Source organism: Schistocerca piceifrons, chromosome 4 (genome assembly GCF_021461385.2).
Source record: "Schistocerca piceifrons isolate TAMUIC-IGC-003096 chromosome 4, iqSchPice1.1, whole genome shotgun sequence".
Classification (NCBI taxonomy): Eukaryota; Metazoa; Arthropoda; class Insecta; order Orthoptera; family Acrididae; genus Schistocerca; species Schistocerca piceifrons.
In genome coordinates this window covers 386373678-386394440 of record NC_060141.1, presented here as the reverse complement: position 1 = coordinate 386394440, position 20763 = coordinate 386373678, and the positions used below count along the sequence as shown (strand labels likewise).

At 40.0% G+C, this 20763-nt stretch overlaps 1 protein-coding gene across 2 annotated transcripts in view; it reads left to right on the top strand.

Annotated features, from left to right (window-relative positions):
- The window catches only part of LOC124795824 (acetyl-coenzyme A synthetase), a 54072-nt gene extending 35679 nt beyond the window's left edge, over nt 1-18393 (top strand). For both annotated transcript variants that reach the window (XM_047259907.1, XM_047259906.1), the window contains 7 exons: nt 1435-1550; nt 1884-2076; nt 2182-2315; nt 2420-2609; nt 3308-3497; nt 9154-9399; nt 18056-18393. In XM_047259907.1, coding sequence (XP_047115863.1) covers nt 1435-1550; nt 1884-2076; nt 2182-2315; nt 2420-2609; nt 3308-3497; nt 9154-9399; nt 18056-18261 — 1275 coding nt within the window. In that variant the 3' untranslated portion in view covers nt 18262-18393. The remainder of the gene's footprint in view (nt 1-1434; nt 1551-1883; nt 2077-2181; nt 2316-2419; nt 2610-3307; nt 3498-9153; nt 9400-18055) is intronic.
- The last annotated feature ends 2370 nt before the right edge of the window (nt 18394-20763 follow it).

Sequence of the window (20763 nt, the reverse complement as noted above, 5' to 3'; positions counted from 1 at the left end):
ACACCTGTTATAGATGGTACTTGGTGGCAGGACCTGTGATGACATTGTTGTCTAGGTGTTTTCTACAACTAGGAAAATTTTGTGGGTTGTTCCAAAAAATGTTGAAAGATTGGGCTGAGAGCCCAAAAACCAACAGGTAGCACCTGTAGAGCATGTTGACGACAAATGACTGTTGCGACTCCGTCCGATGGCAGCTGTAAATATGACTCAAACATTTTGGAAAAAAATATTGTTCCACTGCAAATTTTTATTTTTATTTTTTTTGCGGCATGATGTATGTGTCAAGCAGACGGTGTGCTAATTGTCACTTAGAAATCTGTGCAAAGATAGAGCTTGCCTGTTGGTTTCTTGATAGTCATGAACAGCATAGCCCACTGGTTGCATGATATAGGTATATTTCATCCAATGAAAGTAATGAAAGATCCTAAAAGGGGACCCGCTTTACTAACAAGTGGTACCTTTCAGGATAAAGCCATGACAGAAAGAGAGCTTTAATGCAATAGGCATCCATTACCTCGAAAGCTGTAATTTGTTGTCGTAGACATTTCTCATATGCCTCTGTCCTTGGCAGCCTCATTATTGCTGGGGGAAGGGCAATGGGTAAGCTGACAAGTGTTAAGTCATGCTGACAGGTGGGTCAACACTGACCAACATGGCTGTGTACTCCTGCTGCTGCATTTCCATGTGCCTCTGACTTTCCAGCTATAGATGTGCCTTCATTTTAGCAAATCAAAAAAAGTGATAGTTCAGCTGCAGTTGTTGCCACTTGTGTAATACCTACATACAAATAAATATGCATGCTGAGTGGAAATCACTTTAATGAGAACCGTTTTAATTCCCATACGCAGAGTGCAATACCAAGCTGAATCAGAGTATACATAGTCCTAATAGCAGTGTAAAGTGAATTCGAGACCACACCACACCATAACAGAATGAGGCAGAGTGCACTCTGCTTCAGTATTATACCAGGTAGATTCTCAATCTCTTGAGGTGGCACTGTGATTGGTTGTGCATGCTGACCTTGGTGTGATAGTGCCTTCAATGTGTCATCATGCTGCTGTCTGACAGCTGGTCTTGCACTGCTGGTTGCTGGAAAAAGCAAATTGAATTGTGCTGAACAGAGCCAGTGCCTTGCATCCTGTTCAGGTAGCAGCTGCTGAGGTGCTGGTACAGTAAGAGTGGTAAGAGTGTTATCACCGGGTAAACATTTTAGTAAAGCAGTCTGAATTGGCTTTCTGATGCCTTAGTCAGAATTATCATTATTATTCTTGAGGGTGTTGCAAACTTTATATACTCTATACTAAAGTGTATTTCACAAAGTTATTGCCTAAATTTCAGCTTTATTGTGAATTCTTTTGTTCTTCAGACTTGTATGTATTATGAATTTATTTTGCACTTCAAAATTTTGGAAAGTGACAACTATTGTTTCATTAGGTACCCTGGAAAGATGGGAGGGATCACTGGTGGGACGATGAAATGGAAGATGCTTCTTCTTCATGTTATCCTGTGTGGATGGGAGCTGAAGACCCACTATTCATGCTGTACACCAGGTATGTTTCATTTAGTTAATGCATCACAATTTAATTCTACAAGCACAATAATACACGTATTACAATAACACAATGTTCATGACCTTAATTAAAAATTCATCACCTTCATAGAGACTGAGTTGGGATAAAAATTCTTCAGACTTTTATTTTGAACTTTGCTCTGGAAGTTACATGAAACACGCAGTTTTGACACCAGTTAAATTTACTTTTTATAATTACTGTAGAATAACAGATCATGTTTGTCTGGTATTTGACTTTTGGCACTCATTATAGTGCGGGTAACTGCTACAGACCTTGATTGCATCACACATTAGTTTTTATTTTTTGTTTTAGTGGGTCCACTGGTAAACCAAAGGGAGTACTTCACACCACGGCAGGGTATCTTTTATATGCTGCAACTACTTTCAAGTATGTTTTCGACTATCATCCAGGAGATGTCTATTGGTGTACTGCAGATGTTGGTTGGATCACAGGTCATACATATGTTGTTTATGGGCCCCTAGCTAATGGTGCAACATCTGTAATGGTAAGTGGTGTGGCTTTTTAAAGGCTACATCTTCTTATGGTGTAAAATGATGTAGATGTATATGATCTTTTTGTATGTTTCCTTATTGTGCCTCCATCATTACAGTTTGAGGGAACACCATTCTACCCAGAGAATGACAGGTTCTGGCAAATAGTAGACAAATACAGGGTGAACCAATTCTATACTGCACCCACTGCAATCAGAGCTCTGATGAAATTTGGTGATGAACCAGTGAAAAAGTAAGTTGGCTGCACATGTAAAATACTTAAATTTACTTCAAAATCATTCTCTCGAGAAATAGTTGCACTTTATAAATTTAAAATTTTGTTCCCGTCATTTTCAGACATAGTTTAAAGACACTGCAGGTACTTGGTTCTGTTGGTGAACCAATCAATCCAGAAGCATGGATGTGGTATTACAAACTTATAGGCCATAGCAAATGTTCGATTGTAGATACTTTCTGGCAAACAGAAACAGGAGGCCATGTTCTTACGCCAATTCCTGGATGCACACCAATGAAACCAGGATCTGCTGTAAGTATTTAATGTAATGTATAAGAATTAATTTTCCCAATGGTATTTTCAATTCATAGCAATTAAAATTGAACTCTAGTCAAAGAAAAATTATCAAAGCCAAACATAATAATGAAGTATTAAATGAATGACATTAAGAGAGAATTTTTTACGATCTCAAAGGCCTCTCTTTGAGATAGGAGTGATGGGCAGTAGCCCTTTTTGAACTATTAGTCACTGAATTTATGACAATAGATAATTTACAGACTGTTGTTCGGTAATGTGTTAGTCATTAAAACGGGAAAATATTGTGTTCAGGCGCCTAGATAAAGGGGCTGAAAGAGAATTCAAACCAGCAACATCTTTACATCCCACACTCAGTGGCAGCATGTTGTCAACTTATTCCTTAGGACTGGGAAGAAAAGGGTCAAAAGATTCCATTATCATAAAAATGCTTCAGAAATGTAGTAGAAAAAAACATTACAAAGTAACAATGTACTTAGAAAATGTTTAAGGTAGACATCCCATCACCACAGTGTTTTGTTTACAGAGCGATTATCTAATTTTAATGTTACTGTAACTTTCCTTAGTATTTTATCTTTTTGTACAAGAAGTTAACATAAGCACCAGCAATTTGGCTTGGAGCTGGAAGGAATGAGTGAATCACACTACATTTTCCAAATGAAATTTACTCAAATACCAACAAATATTTTTTCCAGACATTTCCTTTCTTTGGCGTTCTCCCAGCCCTACTGGATGAAAATGGAAGAGAGATAACTGGCCCAGGTGAAGGGTACTTAGTTTTCAGGAGGCCATGGCCAGGTATTATGAGGACATTATACGGAAATCATGAGAGATTTGAAACGACATACTTCAAGAAGTTTCCTGGATATTATTGCACTGGAGATGGTAAATATCTATCAAAAAAGAGCACACATTTTTATTTTCACAACACTAAAAGCTTTTTCCTTGTAGCTTGAAACTTATGCTTCATTTCACTGTCAAAGGTACCGTTTAAGAAAAATGTCGGTGCAGAATTAAGTTGCATTTCACTTTTTTTTTTTTTTTTTCCAGACAAGATATTGAAAATGACTTACATCAGAAATTAAGTAGGGAAAGTGTATGTTGACCTCCAGTGCTCTTGTTCTATTGGGAACCAAAGCTGTAAAATGCTCAGGTATATTGCAAGGTTTTTCATGCTGGAGTATCTGCACATAATCTGTAGCCAAGGGTTTTCTAGCTGATCAGCTAACTATAGTGTAACTGAGTTTAGACTTCCTAATATGATGATCAGTGCTTCAACCACATAATAATGGTTAAATGGAATTCCATGTGTTCATTCAAGCAGAACTGTCCAGGAGTTGCATATGTTACACCATTGTTTTCATGAACAGTCATTCTTTAAAACTGATCTACCTGATCAGCATTCTGCTGCTTAGTGGTCATGGGAAGTAGGTGGTCTGAAAGAGATTGATTGAGATCATAGGAACATTGGGAGTCATTTACAAAAAGCTCACAGGCTGTTCAGTGTATGTGGCCTGGAATTTAATTTCAGCTTGTCAGGATTTTGAATGATCCTCATCTTGGCTTACTTCCATTGTAGGGGGACTGAGTGAAGCAATGAACAATAGTTCTGTATAATAGCTTTGAGTCTGCCAAAGCCATAGCCTTCAGGGATGGAAATTAAAACTGAAATTGTTAACCTAAGGAAGCAGATTAACAGCAAAACAATAGAACAGTCTGACAACATAAGCAAAGCATATTGGAAGCCGATTGACAAATACCGAAAGGGTCCCAACAAGATGAACATGGAACAACTCAGCATAAGACATGATAGTAACATTATAAAAAAACCAGATACTATATGGAATATTTTTAATAACTACTACATTTCTGGTGAACAGTCAACCCATATTATAGATGCACAGGTAGACCCGATGCCATCTCACCCAGTGTGCGGAATTTGAATTTGTGGAAGTGAATGAGCAGGTGGTTTGCATGGCAATATACATGCTAAAGAAAAAAAATCATCTGGATGGGATGGTGTATCCAGTGCTATTACTAAAGTGTGCTTAAAAGAAAATCTCTAAACCTATTACTCACCTGATTAATTGCAGCATTAGAGAAAACATATCCAACAGTTTTAAAAATGAGTGTAGTGAAACCAGTGTATAAAAAGGGAAGTAAGAAAGAGGTCTCCAACTATAGACAAACATCATTAATTCCCACTTTTAGTAAGATATTCAGAAGCATTATCCTTTCTCAGTGCCTTTTTCACAAAACATAAACTGCTTGTAGATTCGCAGCATGGCTTCAGAAAAGAGCTAAGTACCACCACAGCAGTTACACAGTTCATCCATGAAGTTTACTGTCTGTTGGACCAGAAGATGCAGACTGCAGGTATATTTTTGGACCTGACAAGAGCATTTGATATGGTAAACCATAGGGTACTTCTTAAAAAGCTAAAATCTTATAGTATTGGGAATCAAGCCATGAATCTTCTAACCACATACCTGCTGAATCGTCATACAATCTAGATAATAAAATCATGAACTCCTAAAGTGCGCATCATTTATGACGGCGGCCGAGTTTAGGTTCGTTCTGCGCATCTGACATCACAAAACAGTCAGCCAATGAACAGAGAACGACGTTGCCAGAGCTCGACTGCAGTGCAGAGCACAGACGAGTGTCTTCAGTTTTAGAAATGTTCAGTCATAAATAAAGTAATTGAACAAAAGCAATGTCTTGATAGCAGACTTCCTTTTATAGAAAGTTTGGAAAAAGCATTCTTTATACCACTTGCTTCATATTCTATTAATTAATTAAACCAAACAAACAATAAGACTCCTAATAGCGATAGCAAGGAAAGGTGTTGGTATCATTCTCACTAACCGCTTTTTCGCAATAAAGAACAACGGTAATTGTTTATTTCCTATTGTACTTCGACGAAACGTGAGTAATTCATAGTCATACCAACAGTGTTTCTCGGTATTTTGTGTGGTAGTTTAAAGTCCTCCGGGAGATGTATTAAATGTCGAGGTGCGTTAGCGTAATGGTTAATGTGTAAGGTCGTTAAACGAAAGGTTCAGAGTTCAAACCTTGTTTGGTGCTAAGTATTTTCTTTATTTAAAAACAATATCGAAGTGTCTTACTTCATGAATTTTATTCGTTTGAATGTAATTTTTTGAAATTTCTAGTGGCAACTAAAATTGACCATACGGAAAGTATACGCTTCGTGCAATGGTTTACTACATCAAATGCTGCGCAATAACTGCCTTGAACATCGAAACAAAATTAAGTCATTTATGGGGGGAAGGTATCAGTCAAGACGATGTGTAAAAATCAAATTCTTGGGCCAAATAGTTTTTGTGAAATCGAATGATAAAGTGTGTCAAAGCAGTCGAAACACCATGTGTCTGCAGAGGCGAGCAGTTCAATAATGACAAAATTGCGCACATCGCGGAATGCGGGGAGCACGTCTCTGTAGCAGCGAAAGGGTTAATGCGGCCATGGTGGCTTTACTTCATAAACTGTGCCCCCCCCCCGAAACGTAAGTTTGCGAACTATACTATGGTGCTGCTTCTCTTGACGCGTACAACTCAACTGGCAACGCAGCAATCTCGCGCGTCTGGGCGGGCATGCACGAACCGCCAAGATAAAAGAATTGAACTATAGTCCACCAGTGAACCTGTATTACAAGGTGTACCACAAGGCTCAATTCTTGGATCCTTTCTCTTCCTTAACAACATTGCACAAACCATTAACTCCCATATTGTAAGCTATGCAGATGACATGTCAATCTTATTCTATGGGAGTGAATCTAACAAGCTAGAATCTCTTGCTACTAGTGGTGTAACAGAAGTAACAAAATACTTCAGTGATCAGGGACTCAAGGTGAATGTCACCAAATCTCAACTACTGACATTTAAAACAGGCAGTTCTCACCACAACAATATGAATAGTGTGTGTAATATCTCTGCAACAGAAAATGGTAACTGTAAATTCCTGGGTGTGTGTTGATGAAAATTTGCGGTGGACATACCACATTAATTTCGTATGCAGAAAAGTCAGTCAGTGCCATATATTTCCTCAGCCAGCTTGCAAAGATAGTTCCTAGCCAAGCACTGAAATTAGTATATTATGGAACACTTTACCCCTTTCTGAAGTATGGAATTGAACTATGGGACTGTGCAGCTGATGTACATTTAAAAAGAATATTACTACTACAGGAAAGAGCTATGAGACATGTACATGGGATGGGACATATAGATTCATGTTGTGAAGTGTTTGTGCAGCACAAATATCTGACAATATATTCTCTGTACATCTTCAAATTGTTGTATTTTTTTATAAGTCAACCAACAGAAGCTATCACAGTCAGTGATGTACATGATCACAAGACTAGAACAAAGTGTAATTATTTCCATAACAGAACAACGTTAACAATGACTGATAAAAGTCCATATATCATTGGTTTGATTTGGTATAACAAGCTACCAAACTATCCAAGAACATACATGGGAAATGTTTTTAAAACAAAATTAAAATAGAAAAACATTTATATTCTTTCAACAAATTTTAAGATAGTGATCGTAACATGAGGCATTAGCATATCAGTTGTAATGTGATAAATGTAAAAAATAGACACAAGAAGCAACTGCTACAGAATATAGTGTATTTTATAAGTGTAAATATAACCATAGTATTAAGTCTGATGTTTGCAAAAGCCATCATTACAATGGCTCCATGCAAATAAAATGTAAATAAAATAAATAAATTTTGCAATTGAGCATGCCTGTTAAGATTTATTCCCTAACTTCTTGGAATAGGATGTTAAGTTAGTTATTACAACCTTTTTAAAAACAGTAATGTGCATACCAAATTTCTTTGTGTGTGAGTGAAGTTGTACATCTTCAGTATGTTTTCCAAAAACATCTATTTTGTTAATGTTGGAAATTGTCAGTAACCTGCTATCTGTGATAGGTAGAACCTTTGAGGTGGTAATTATCCACAGTTAATTTTCAGCCAGCAAAATGTTTTTATTTACACCCTGTTCTGAGTGCATAGTATTATAAATGGTCTTAAACACTGAAATTCATTGTTCAGATTCTCACATGTTGACATTTTCCACTCCAATGGTGAGTGATGTTAGATATTGTGAATTTTGTTTTCCACTCAAATGTTGAACCTGATTAGACAAAAGTTTCTTCGTAGCTGTCACAAGCTCCGTTCTCAAATCTGACTGTGTTAAGCATCAATGCTGCACAGTTCTGACGTCTAGGAAAACCTAACTGTGTGTCCAACTGTAGCATTTGTGTTAAGAGAGATGATGTAATTATTAAATTCAAGTTAGTAAGAGTGAAATGGCTAGTTCTTCACCTTTAGTCCATTGTGAGGAAGACATTGTAGAGATTTTAGAAGAAAATGTAATTATAGTATTTGTAAACAGTTAGTGAACTGGTGGCAACAGTCCACCCTGAAGTTTCAAAGAGCATCACACAATGAAAAATATTGCAATGCTTATGTAAATATATTAGAATGAAAGTGCAATTTTTGCTTCAATGTTGGCTCTAATTATTGGTGAGTGACCTCATTGTTTCAATAGAGATCCTGCACAAGTTTGTGGTGCACTCACCACCCAGATGGTGGTGATTTAAATAAGTGTGTACACACACACCCTGTCTTTGATTACAGAGTGCAGAAGGTTAATGATAAAGAAAAGTTCTTTACATACATAATTATTCCAATGTAAATACTCTGGTTCCTAATTTGTTTACCTATGTACAAAGGTTGCCCAGAAAGTAATGCACCGCATTTTTTTCCTCAGCCAAAAATAATGCTATGAATGTGAAAAGTTATGTATTATTTGAACTCTCCTTAGTGAGCGCACCAAGTTTCCGTTACTTCAAACAGATAGCGTAGCTGCAGCACAGTTTCAAAATGGCATCTGTAGGTGATGTGCGTTAAAAGCTATGTGCCACCATTGCAGAGAAAGAAACTTTGGGAAATATTCACAAATGCTTGTGCAAAGTCTATGGAGGATCTGTCAACAGCAGTATAATCAGTCGCTGGGTACGGAGGGTGAGATAATCAGAAGGCGGTTTGGCTGAACTCCACAATTTGCAGCAGTCGTGGAGACCATCCACAGCTGTCACACCTGACCTAGCCCCCTCGGACTTCCACTCGTTTGGTCCATTAGAGGATGCCATTAGTGGAAGACATTTTGAGCACACCCTTGTTTCATGCTGGAGGAAAGCCATAGAACATAAAACAGCATTCTTTTGTGTGTGTAATTCTCATGATGTTCAACAAAGAATTGTTGAAGAAAAATGATGTGGTGCATTACTTTCAGGGCAACCCTCATAGTATGTCCCCTGGTGACTGAATGCTTTCTAAAAAGAATTCATCTTGGCACAGTACTTTTCATGGAGAATAACATTAAAAAAACACTCTAATTCAGTTTGTTATGCAATTCAGAATAATACTGGTTTCAGTAGTAAATAGAATTTATTTTTAAAGTGATACAAGAATTTCTTAATTTAATTTCTTAATATCCTGAATTTAGGAGCAAGAAGAGACAAAGATGGATACCTCTGGATAACAGGGCGTGTAGATGACATGCTAAATGTCTCTGGGCATTTGCTTAGTACAGCTGAAGTGGAATCTGCTCTTGTAGAGCATGCATCAGTTGCGGAAGCTGCAGTAGTATCACAAGCACATCCTGTTAAAGGAGAGTGCTTATACTGCTTTGTGACTCCCGTCGAGGGAGCAGAATTTTCGAAAAAGCTTGTTGATGATTTGAAACGGAAAGGTATGAATATTGCCATATTCTTTAATGTACTGGTATTATTTAATTATGAAATAAACACAAAATCACGAATGTAATTAACATTTGAAAGCTGCTCCACATAGAAGAGCTGTTGAGTTGCAGATTGTGCCCATTTGCGACTCATCTGCGCTATATGGTGAACAGAAATCCATCCTTTCCATAATATTCTCATTATTCCACCTTGGATTTTATATTGTTTAATGTTGGAAACTTGGTATATCTATTGCATCTAAATTCATGTGTGAATGCAGGGTGTATACGCACCGGGACAACTGGGAAATCTGGAAAAAACCTGGGAATATTTGCATCCGGGAGAAAACTGGGAAAAACCTAGGAATTTTTTAGAATTCAGAGAATTTTTCATTATTTTAGTTTTCAGTTACATTTTTTGTAATTTTGACTGGTAAGAACAGACACACTGACAAAGAATTTTACTGCATCCTGCCACTGCAGAACAATACTGCTGCCATAAAACAAGAGAGAAAAATGAAAACAAAACTTAAGTTGCAAAGGAAATGCGCCATTTACAACAACAAAACACAGTGCACACACGTGTCTGCAAACAGCGAAACGTGTCAAAGGCTGTAGGATGAAGACTATGCAATTGTTCATAATAAAAAAAAAACTGCTTCCGATGACCGTGACGTCGCAACTGTTAACATCAGGTTCATTTGAAGAGTCGCTAGTGGGCTCTTGTGCATGCACTGTTGAGTTGCGTATGAGCAGTACCTTCTACTGCTTCTGCCTACTTGAAGTATGACTATTAAGAGTGTTAGCTGTATCAGCAGAACCAACAAGCAGCCAGATGCTACCCAGAAAAATTTCTGTGGCAAACGCAGGCTGCTAGACTCCCACATGTGCAGAGAAGTCTGAGTTGTAGTGGGAAGGGGAATAGTCTCCACTTTTTTAGTGATTTTGCTATTTACTCTTTATTTACAGCTATCATGTTAAATTAAAAAAGTATATTTCTGTGGCCGGGAGCTATCAAGTCACATAATTACGGAAGGCTAAAATATGTTGTTTGTTTTCCGATTTTATTTTATTTCCACATTTTTGGCAGTTAAGCATTAATCGCCTTGCAGAACAATGAAGTTATTTTTGTCGATCTGCTAAAGAAATTTGCCTTTTATTAGTCTTTTTTTGCAGAGGCAGCAAATTTATTTGAAATGAAGTGTTTCATTCCACACCACTGGCTGGTTTCAACTATTTGCTAAATTTCAAATGCATGTTTTCATCTTCCGGCACTTATGGCATTATGCCATAATAAAGAACCAAACATGAGATATACAGTACCGGTACTCCAAGAAAATTTGCATTGCAAAAACTTTGTATCAGGTTGGGGCATACATCTTTGTGATTCCGGGCACACTTTAAGCCTAATTATGTATTCTAGTATTATTTATGAAAGTCTGATGTTTTTGGAGTATCATATGATGTCCTGTTTCATTTATGATGTAATGTAAGATCTCTTAATGCTATGCAAGATCTGTAAATGCTATATACATATGAACATATGAGCTTCCTACGTAATCGTAGTTGCACATAGCAGTAACACATGTTTTCTGATGTTATCTGATAATTGGTGAAACAAATTCTAACAGGTTGCAGGAAAATATTGCGAATGGTGGTTTGAAAAGCATTACTTTCAAAGTAAATTTAATTTTATGCAAAGTGAATTATATTATGTACAGTATGAGAATGTCCTTTGAATGTCTCAAATCACAGTGTGTTGGACTCTCGTTTAAAGCTTAACACTTTGAAGAACAGACATTTGAGTCATTATTTGAAATTTTACTGGCACATTTGAGTGATGTATCTTAGTGTCACACACACACACACACACACACACACACACACAGACGACAAATACTATACGTGAAGGCTTAGCTTTTCTTGTAGCTACACTATGTACATTTCGTCCCCCAGGGGGTCCACAACTCTTTTGTGGATACGTGCGTAGCGAGCACGGGACCCCGAGCTAGTGTGGCCCTCTTTCCTTTCTGGGCTGCATACCTTACTTTTCCACATCCTTCCCCAACCAATCCATCTCCCCCTCCCCCCTCGCCCCCCTCTCACCTCCGCCCCTTCCCTTTCTCCCTCTCTAGGGTATGTTTAGTGTCTACATCCAGAAACTGACACTTGAAACTGTCAAACAGTCTCTCTTCTTCACTTTTTCTGCTGGCAAGTCTCTGTCCTCCTCTTTTCCTTACTTCCTCTTTACCCTCTTCTCCGCTGCGGCGTTTGAGACCCCTCTTCTTTCCTTTCCTCTTCCTTGTTCCTCTCTTTCTCCTTTTTCCTCCCTCAGCGTGTCTGAAGGCCGACCCATGCATTCCCATGCATAGCCGGTGATGGGGTAACGTGTAATTCCCTGCCCCAGATAGACAGGTAGAACACGTACATACCCCCTGGTAATGGCCAGGCCCAGGGAGGGGTAATTAACCAAGCTGGTACCTTCCGAAAGTGCCGATTGGTCCGTCTGTCAATTTTTTGGGAGGTGTGAACAATCACCTAAGGTGGGAGTGCCCTCAGAGAGGGCCCCCCCACAAGGAAGAAGCGCGCCATCTGAGACGACGGTTATCATGGGGCATACTTCGGCAATGATTTCCTCATCATCTACTATGTCTGCTCACAAGTGAAAGTTAAATGAGTCTCAGCCATGGACAATTCTTCCATCAGTGCCCCAGTTCCTTGTTTCTCGGTTGGATGAAGGTAGAGACTTCTCCACAGTCAACCCTTTCATTATTCAGAAAGGTGTCAATGCAAATGCAGGTCCTGTAAAGTCTTGTTCCCAATTACGAAATGGCACCATTTTATTAGAAACAGTCAGTGCCCTCCAGGCACAAAAATTGCTGTGTACTTCACTGCTACACACCTTCCCTGTCTGGGTGGAAGCGCACCGCACTTTAAATTCATCACGTGGGGTGGTTTACACACGCACCCTCGATGGATTGTCCGACAAGGAAATTCAAAACTACCTGTCTGACCAGGGTGTAACGGCTGTTCAGTCATGGAAAGGGTTGACAAGGACTTGGTTCCAACCCATACTGTCTTGTTGACATTTGACAGAGTTCAACTTCATCAAACATAAAAGCGGGCTATGAGAGAATTTCCATTTGCCTTTACATACCAAACCCTACGCGTTGCTATTGGTGTCAACAGTTCAATCATACCAGCCAGTCATGTTCCAATCCGGCCAAATGCGTTACATGTGGCAAGGATGCCCATGAGGGTGCATGTCCACCTCCATCCCCTCGTTGCATCAACTGTATGGGTGACCACGCTGCTTCCTATAGAGATTGCCCCATTTTCAAAGACGAATGGCTCATTCAGGAAATCAGAATGAAGGAAAAGGTGTTGACCTTTGCTGTTCGAAAGTTATCTGCCAGTCAAAAGCCCACTGTGCCTAACGCCAGTAAATACAGCACTGTTCTTGCCTCTCCTCGGCCTACAGAGGAGGCAGCCACGCAGACTTGTGATCTCACCTTTAGTGCCATGGTCGTCAGATCAGCCAGCGCAAAGATCGCCCATTCAACCTCCCCACTATCACCTGCTCACTCTATGGCTCACCCTTCATCGGGTTCTGCTAAATCATGAGCCCCAAAATCAGACACCCAGACTTCCAAAAAAGAGCCTACTCGTGAAGATTTTTTTTATGTGCACAGACTTCACAACCATTGATTCCTCCCTCATCTCAATGTCCTGTTGCTAAGAAGGCTAATAAGAAACCCAGTTCCTCTCCTCCGCCACAGCGTCTCATCTACAGCACCACCTAGCGGTAACCGCCCTCGACCGTCTTCATTGTTACCAAGGCCCACTGCTGGCAGCCGATCAACCGGCCGATCGCTGGTGGCAGGAGCTGCTCCTGAACAACCTATGGATCAGGATCTTCTGCCTTCAGCATGAATGCTATTCCATGCTGTCGGCCGCCGGCTCTGAGCAATCGTTGAGTTGAGGGCAACTTTGGTCACATTCTTCCCTTTTCTGTCCGCCCTGTGTCCATTATCAGTTGGAATATCTGCGGCATTTGAGCCAGTCGGGATGAATTGTCGATCCTCTTACGATCCTACTCGCCGGTCATCTTCTGTCTTCAGGAAACAAAGCTGCATCCTCTAACAACCCTACCACAACAAAGGTCAAAATTTTAATAACGATTGTGGTGTTGCTCACGCTGCTAAATACTGCGTTTTCGAGCAACATAAGTCATATTATGTGGCAGGTGTCATTAGAGCACAGTTAAGTCATTTCATGTAATACTGAAAAAACTAGGCACTCATCTTTTTGTGTTTCCGATGCTGGTCTCGTCGTAAAATCGTGGATCAATCGTTGAAAATCTAGGTGGTTATGATTCCAAGCTCGGATGCAGAGGCCTAGGTTTCATTCTGCTATATTCAAAAGTTTTGTAGATGCACTTCACAAACCATTCTTGAAGATTACACTTTTACTGGACAATGGTGATGTAAAAAAAATAATCAGCACTCCGAATTTAAGTTACACTTCCTTTAAATTGCAATATCACGTGACACAAACATCACTTCACAATACAAAACATACTTGAAAACGTCTTCCTCACATTTTATAAGCCAACTACAAAATGCATCTTTCCAACATGATGTCCAAGACTTGACCTTTTAAAGATCAGACTCTCTAACATCTTAACAACTAATTAACTATCGCTTACGTGCCCAAAAATCAGAGTTACAAGTATGTCAAAGATCATAGTGACAAAAGAAAGAATACACATAAGAATAATATCATTGCAATATAAACATATTGATGTATCACAAATGGAATCAAATCTGAATGTTGTCTCAGAAATATGTTAACTACTTTACAGAAACACAGTAGAATATTACTGGTATCGATAAGTTCAGGTGAGGTGCTGTAATAGTTGCATAATTAAAGTACCATTACAATCCCCACGATCACTTTGTTTTCCCTCATTTTCAGTCAGTCCGATTTGATGGCACTCCGGCACATGGGACTCGTGATTCTTCTCCATGATAGTGTCCATTACCACCCAATTCCCTTAAACAGTTCCTTCCAAGCTGTAGCTGTCCCATCTTTTCCTTTCTGGATACACCTTCTCTCTTTGTACTTTGGACATTCCATCATCCGCACCAATGGCAAGAGCTGATCTCCTTCATCTTCTTGGTCAGCTTCCGCCTCTCTATTTGCTGGTTGGGGACTTCAATGCCCACCACCCGCTTTGGAGATCTCTGCATCCTTGTCTGCGCGGCTCACTATTGATAGACGTCTTCCACCAAGCGGATCTTGTTTGCCTCAACACTGGGGACCCTACAGTTTTGTCTGCTTCCATGACAAATTTCTCTCATTTGGACCTTTCGGTCGGTATTGTTCCGCTAGCTTGGTGCTTTGAACGGTTCACTCTTGCTGATACACACTCAAGTGACCACTTTCTATGTGCCCTTAGATTGCAGCCACAACTGCCACATATGCACCTGAGACGCTGGAAGTTTGCCCAAGCTGACTGGACACTTTTTCATCTCTAGCAACATTCGATGACCGTCACTTTCCTAGCGTCGACAATGAGGTCACTCATATTGCAGAAGTTATTCTTACAGCTGTGGAATGTTCAATACATCACACCTCTGATTTGCCCCGGCGCCCACCAGTTCCTTGGTGGTACGAGGCATGTCGTGACGCAATACGTGAGCGGCGATGTGCTCTTCACGTTTTCTGCCACTATCCTACTTTGGCCAACTCTGTCTGCTATAAGCAGTTCCGTGCACGATGCCGTCGCGTCTTCTGCAATAGCAAGAAGGCCAGCTGGGACTTCTTTACTAGTTCATTTAACACCTTCACTCCCTCCTCGGAAGTTTGGAATCTGATTTGACGGTTATCTGGTATGCCTAGTTTCTCCCCGGTCTCTGGGCTCACTGTCGCGTATGATACCTTAGTGGACCCCGTCGCAATTTCTAACTCATTGGGTCAACACTTTGCTGAGATTTCGAGCTCTTCAAATTACCCGCCAGCTTTTCTCCCGAAGAAACGTGCAGCGGAAGTGCGACCTCTTGCTTTCTCCTCTCAAAATCGCGAAAACTATAGTACTGTTTTCTCCATGCCGGAACTCAAACATGCACTCTCTTCTTCTCGCTCTTCTGCCCCAAGACCGGATGGTATCCACATCCAAATGTTGCTGCATTTATCATACCATAGTCTGCGCTACCTCCTTCGCCTTTATAATCGAATTTGGACCGACAGTACTTTCCCCAGAAGATGGCGGGAAGCTATCATCATTCCTGTTCTGAAACCTGGGAAGGACAAACATCTCCCCTCTATCTGTCGCCCCATTTCTCTCAAGAGTAGTGTATGTAAGGTTTTGGAGCATATGGTGAATTGCCTTTTAGCCTGGTGGCTGGAGTCCCAAAGTATTAAAACACCTGCCCAATGCGGTTTCCGAAAGCATCGTTCTGCCGTTGACCATCTTGTTGCTCTCTCCACTTATATCATGAACAATTTTCTCCAGAAATGCCAAACAGTAGCAATATTTTTTGATCTGGAGAGAGAGCATACGATACCTGTTGGACAGGCATCCTCAGCACACTGTTCTCTTGGGGCTTTAGAGGTCGGCTGCCCATTTCTCTTCGTGAATTTATGGCAGAGCGCACATTTAAATTGCGGGTGAACACTACTTTCTCCCAAGAAAACAGGGTACCCCAGGGCTCTGTGCTAAGTGTTGTACTGTTTGCCATTGCCATAAATCCAATTATGGATTGTCTCCTTCCCAATGTCTCGGGCTCCCTCTTTGTGGACGATTTTGTGATCTACTACAGCTCTCAATGGACCAGCCTTCTTGAACAACGTCTTCAAGGATGTCTCGATCACCTCCACTCTTGGAGCATCGAAACCGGCTTCCACTTTTCTCCCAGTAAGACCGTTTGTGTCAATTTTTGGCATTGTACGGAGTTTCTTCTGCCTTCCTTACATCTAGGCCCTGTCAACCTTCCGTATGCAGACGTTGGCAAATTCTTGGGTCTTATGTTTGGCAGTAAACTGTGCTGGTCCTCCCACATTTCGTATCTTTCAGCTCGCTGTCTGCGATCCCTCAACACCCTCCGTGTCCTGAATGTTACCTCCTGGGGAGCGGACAAAGTGGTCCTTCTCTGCCTCTATCACACCTTAGTGCGCTTGAAATTGTACTATAGAAGCATAGCTTACTCCTCTGCTCGGCCATCTGTTCTTGGACATCTCGACTCTGTCCACCACCGTGGATTACGTTTAGCATCTGGAGCTTTTTTTCACCAACCCTGTGGAAAGCCTTTATGCTGAGACTACTGAACCTCCACTGTCCAATCGGCGAGCTGTCCTTCAGAGTCGTTATGCTAGCCATCTGTCTTCCATGCCTGCTGATTTCAAGTGGCAATCCTCCCCCGCTTTGGCCCCACTGCTGTCAACTGTGGACTGTGAGACACCTTTTACTTGAGTGCCCCTATTTTACTCCGTTACGCACCCGTCTACAGCTGTCGCCTGATATATCTTCCATTTTAGCAGATGACACGCGCTCAGCCGGTCGCGTTCTCGAGTTTATTAGTGTCGGTGAGATGACGACGTTCATTTGAAGCTCTTTTTGGGGACAAACAACCCCCCCTTCTATAGTGGTTTCTTAAGCTTCCCTTCTGTTTTTAGTTTCTCCACTTTTTTGAGTTCTCCCATTGCTGCTGGTTTCCAGTTTGTTTTTTTTTACCTTTTCCTAAGTGATAGACTGGGCACTAATGACCATAGCAGTTTTGCGCCCTAAAACCAAAACAAAAAACTATGTACATTAACTTGAACTATTAATTTTTTCCTATTTGTATGTTAACCTGTCATAACGGTGATGTTGCTCTTGGCTGTCCGCTGAAGATCTGTCATCGGCTGGCAAGATAAGAGCTATGGCTGGCTTACAAAAGCATCGCAATCTCGATTTCACTAAAGTGCTGTGATTGGTGGAACTCGAATATATAATTTCGTGATACAAAAATAGACAGTGTACATGTTGCTGCACGTAGAAGCTTGTCCCAAAACAAGTGGTGGTGTCTCCCCCCCCCCCCCCGCCCCCCTCCTGGTGTATTCATTTTCTAAAGTGCCTGAAGTTTTACGCCTGAACCATTGAAAGATTGATAAGTTTAACACTTCCGAGGGAAAGTTTACTGTCACTTAAATGGGGAAAATGTGTGTTTTCACCCAGGAGAAAGGTTACTTTTAACTGGGAAATCAGGGATATTTTTTCCTTGTCCCCGTATACACCCTGTGAATGGTACATCATCACTTCAGCACAAAATAATTCTTGCAAATATTCTAAATTACAGTGGTAATGGAAGGTCCATGTTGGGAAAAGAAGGAATGACTAAAGGTCAAAACTTTCTGTACAGATGTCTAAAGAGCTCAAAGGTACATAAAGATTGAGGCTTCGACATGTGTTGTCCTTCAGAGCTAAGACTGACGGTAAACATACATCTGCCAAACAGTTTTTCTAGTTTTGTTTTTCTTTTGATTATGCAGTGCCTAAAATGTACAGGAAGTTGTTTCCTTCATTCTTTCCATTATTTTCTTGACCACATAATTTTAATTTACATATATTTTATTTTTCTACATTCAGTTTCTGAGAACCTACAGCTTTTTTTCTTCTCTATTCCAGTTCGTGAGAAAATTGGACCATTTGCAGCACCAGAAGTTATTCAGTATGCCCCAGCATTGCCTAAAACCCGTTCAGGAAAGATAATGAGGAGGGTACTAAGAAAAATTGCACAAAATGACAGAGACATTGGTGATATATCAACTTTAGCAGATGAAAGCATTGTTGAAATTTTATTCCAGAACAGGCCAGCTGGGCTTAAAGGTTAAAGAGCAACCAATCAATGTGCCACTGCATACCAAACAAATCAGTATTTGTAACATTTGTAAGTGTTGTGTTATACGTGTAAATGTTTTAGCTGCTAATTGTGTAAATAAAACTGAGAAAGGACTGACAATTTAGATGGACATTGTTAAATGTGACTTCTTCCATTACATCTTCATTGTGACAGCTTAAATTATGGAATGTGGGAAATTTCACTGTGCATTGACAGAAAAATATAGGTTAAATAGATCCCCTGAAAATTTTAAATGTTGTAGAACCATGCATGCACAATGAAATTGATAACACATTTCCTGTTTCCTGCCACAGTTCCAGTAACAAAATGCACTCAGTATTCTATAAATGGAATAAATGTAATATTATTTTTTGCTGGACTTTTAGATGAAATGACATCCACTTTAGTCATTTTAATGATCTCATTGCCCTTTGTTGAGGGTTTGTGTTTAAATGACACAACAAATGCATAACAATGCAGAAACGATACATATCATTTCAGGAACAATTTTGTAATTAAATGTGCAAGGTCATATTCAGGATAAATATTTATTGTACAGAACATGAAAAAATACGTCCAACTATTTTTAACTCATTTTGAGATTGTACAATTTATGCTTATTAAATTATGTTCAAAAGTTTTCTATTTTTGTGGTAAATATCTGTGTACAATAGGTAAATGAAAAATTAAATAAAATTTTAAAGTTTTAGAAAGTGATTTTTATTCCTAAAAACCAAGCTCATATGAAATTTTATTTTTTTAATGAAGTATGACAAATAATATTGCTGCTTTCAAATTTAAAATAAATCAAATTTTTCAGGAATCTGTCTGGGTTATAAACAGGAATGCCTCTGATTCAGAAGAATACTAACGAATGGAATCAAATTTTAACTTTTTTCCTCTCATTAGAAGCCTGCAAGTATGTCTCCCATAGTAGAAAAAAGCCTAACTCCATGGCCTAATGCCCAAATAAATAAAACTACCAGGTTGCAGATACAACACTGTATGACTCCGTATTACTGCCAATATCTGAGTCAGCCCCAGTGAGATAATGTTTTTAAGTAGCCTGTTTCTCAATGCTTTGGTACAACAGCCTTCTGTTGATATGAAATGAAATGTTTGGGCAGTGGAATGGGTGGGTGCCGAATGGTTCACAGAATGCTGTAGAGCACAATGAGATGGGTCAGGTCACACCACCACCACAATCACCAGGCACCCCCTCCCCCGAGAAGATTGACAAGTCACCCAAATGGCATTGCAGGGCACATCTGTGTTCTCCTTCGCTCTGACGCAACAGTGGAACATTATAACACATTGTAAACTATTAGTGGTGGCAGTCTGTTGCTTTTTATTATGTCATGTCAGTGTCGACTTATCTGCCTACTTGCGATGAATGTCCAGAAACATTGCTAGGTGGCGATGGTGTATGGAATATCACAGGGGACAAAAATGGCATTGGATAGTGTTATTGGATGAATCCAGTTTGTTGTTTTGAAAATGATGGCCACATTTTGATTTTGCCACAGAAAGGGGGTGAGACATCAGTGACCACATTAGCACAAGACATACGTTGCCTTAGGCTGTGGGGTGCTATTGGGTACAACCACAAAATGCAGCTGGTATGTGTCCAGGGCGCTAGGACAAGTGTGAACTATGTGATTGACATCCTGCAACTCGTAGCAATAACCTTCCTGCACAAGTTAGACTAAATTTTCACCAAGACAATGCATGACCACAAGCTGCTCCACAAACACATGCCGCCTTGGAGTCACAGGATGTTGGCCTTTTGCCCTAGCCCACTAAATCACCAGACTCGTTGCCAATTGAAAATGTGTGGGATATGGTGAAAGAACGTGTGCTGTGCTGTGACCCAATGTCAACCACCATGGATGAACTTCATAACTGGTTGAATACAGCATGAATGACTATACCACAGGAAGCAATTTGCGCCTTATACACATTTATGCCATCATGCATAGAACAAGTTATCAGGGCCCATGGCAGACCCTGTGCATGCTAGGCAACAGGACAAATGCTGAACTGAGGTGACTAAAGTGCTAATCATTTCTGCAGAACATACTAATGTACACATGTCCTGTGAATATGAGCATCCTATCTCTAGTTGTTCAAAACAGCTACCAGATTTAACAGCATGCAATAATATTTAATTACGAGAAACTTAAGAACACTGTGAGAACATAGAAATTACATTGGTAGTGTAACCATCTAATATTGTATGCAATTCAACTGAACTTCTCAGGATTGGTTCGATCAAAAGCATATTTGTGAAGCTGGTAGTGTAGTAATGGCCTAAACCCAAGCAAGCCATTAAGTGGAAATGGTACTGGAAAGTTCTTGACATCAGAAATGGTGTTCTGCAAGTTTTTCTGTACATAAACATGATTCTGGTATACTTAATGACATAAAAAATAATATATTAATAACAATGTGAGAACTGCTTAAGCCACCAGTTTTCATAAAATTGGCAGTAGCA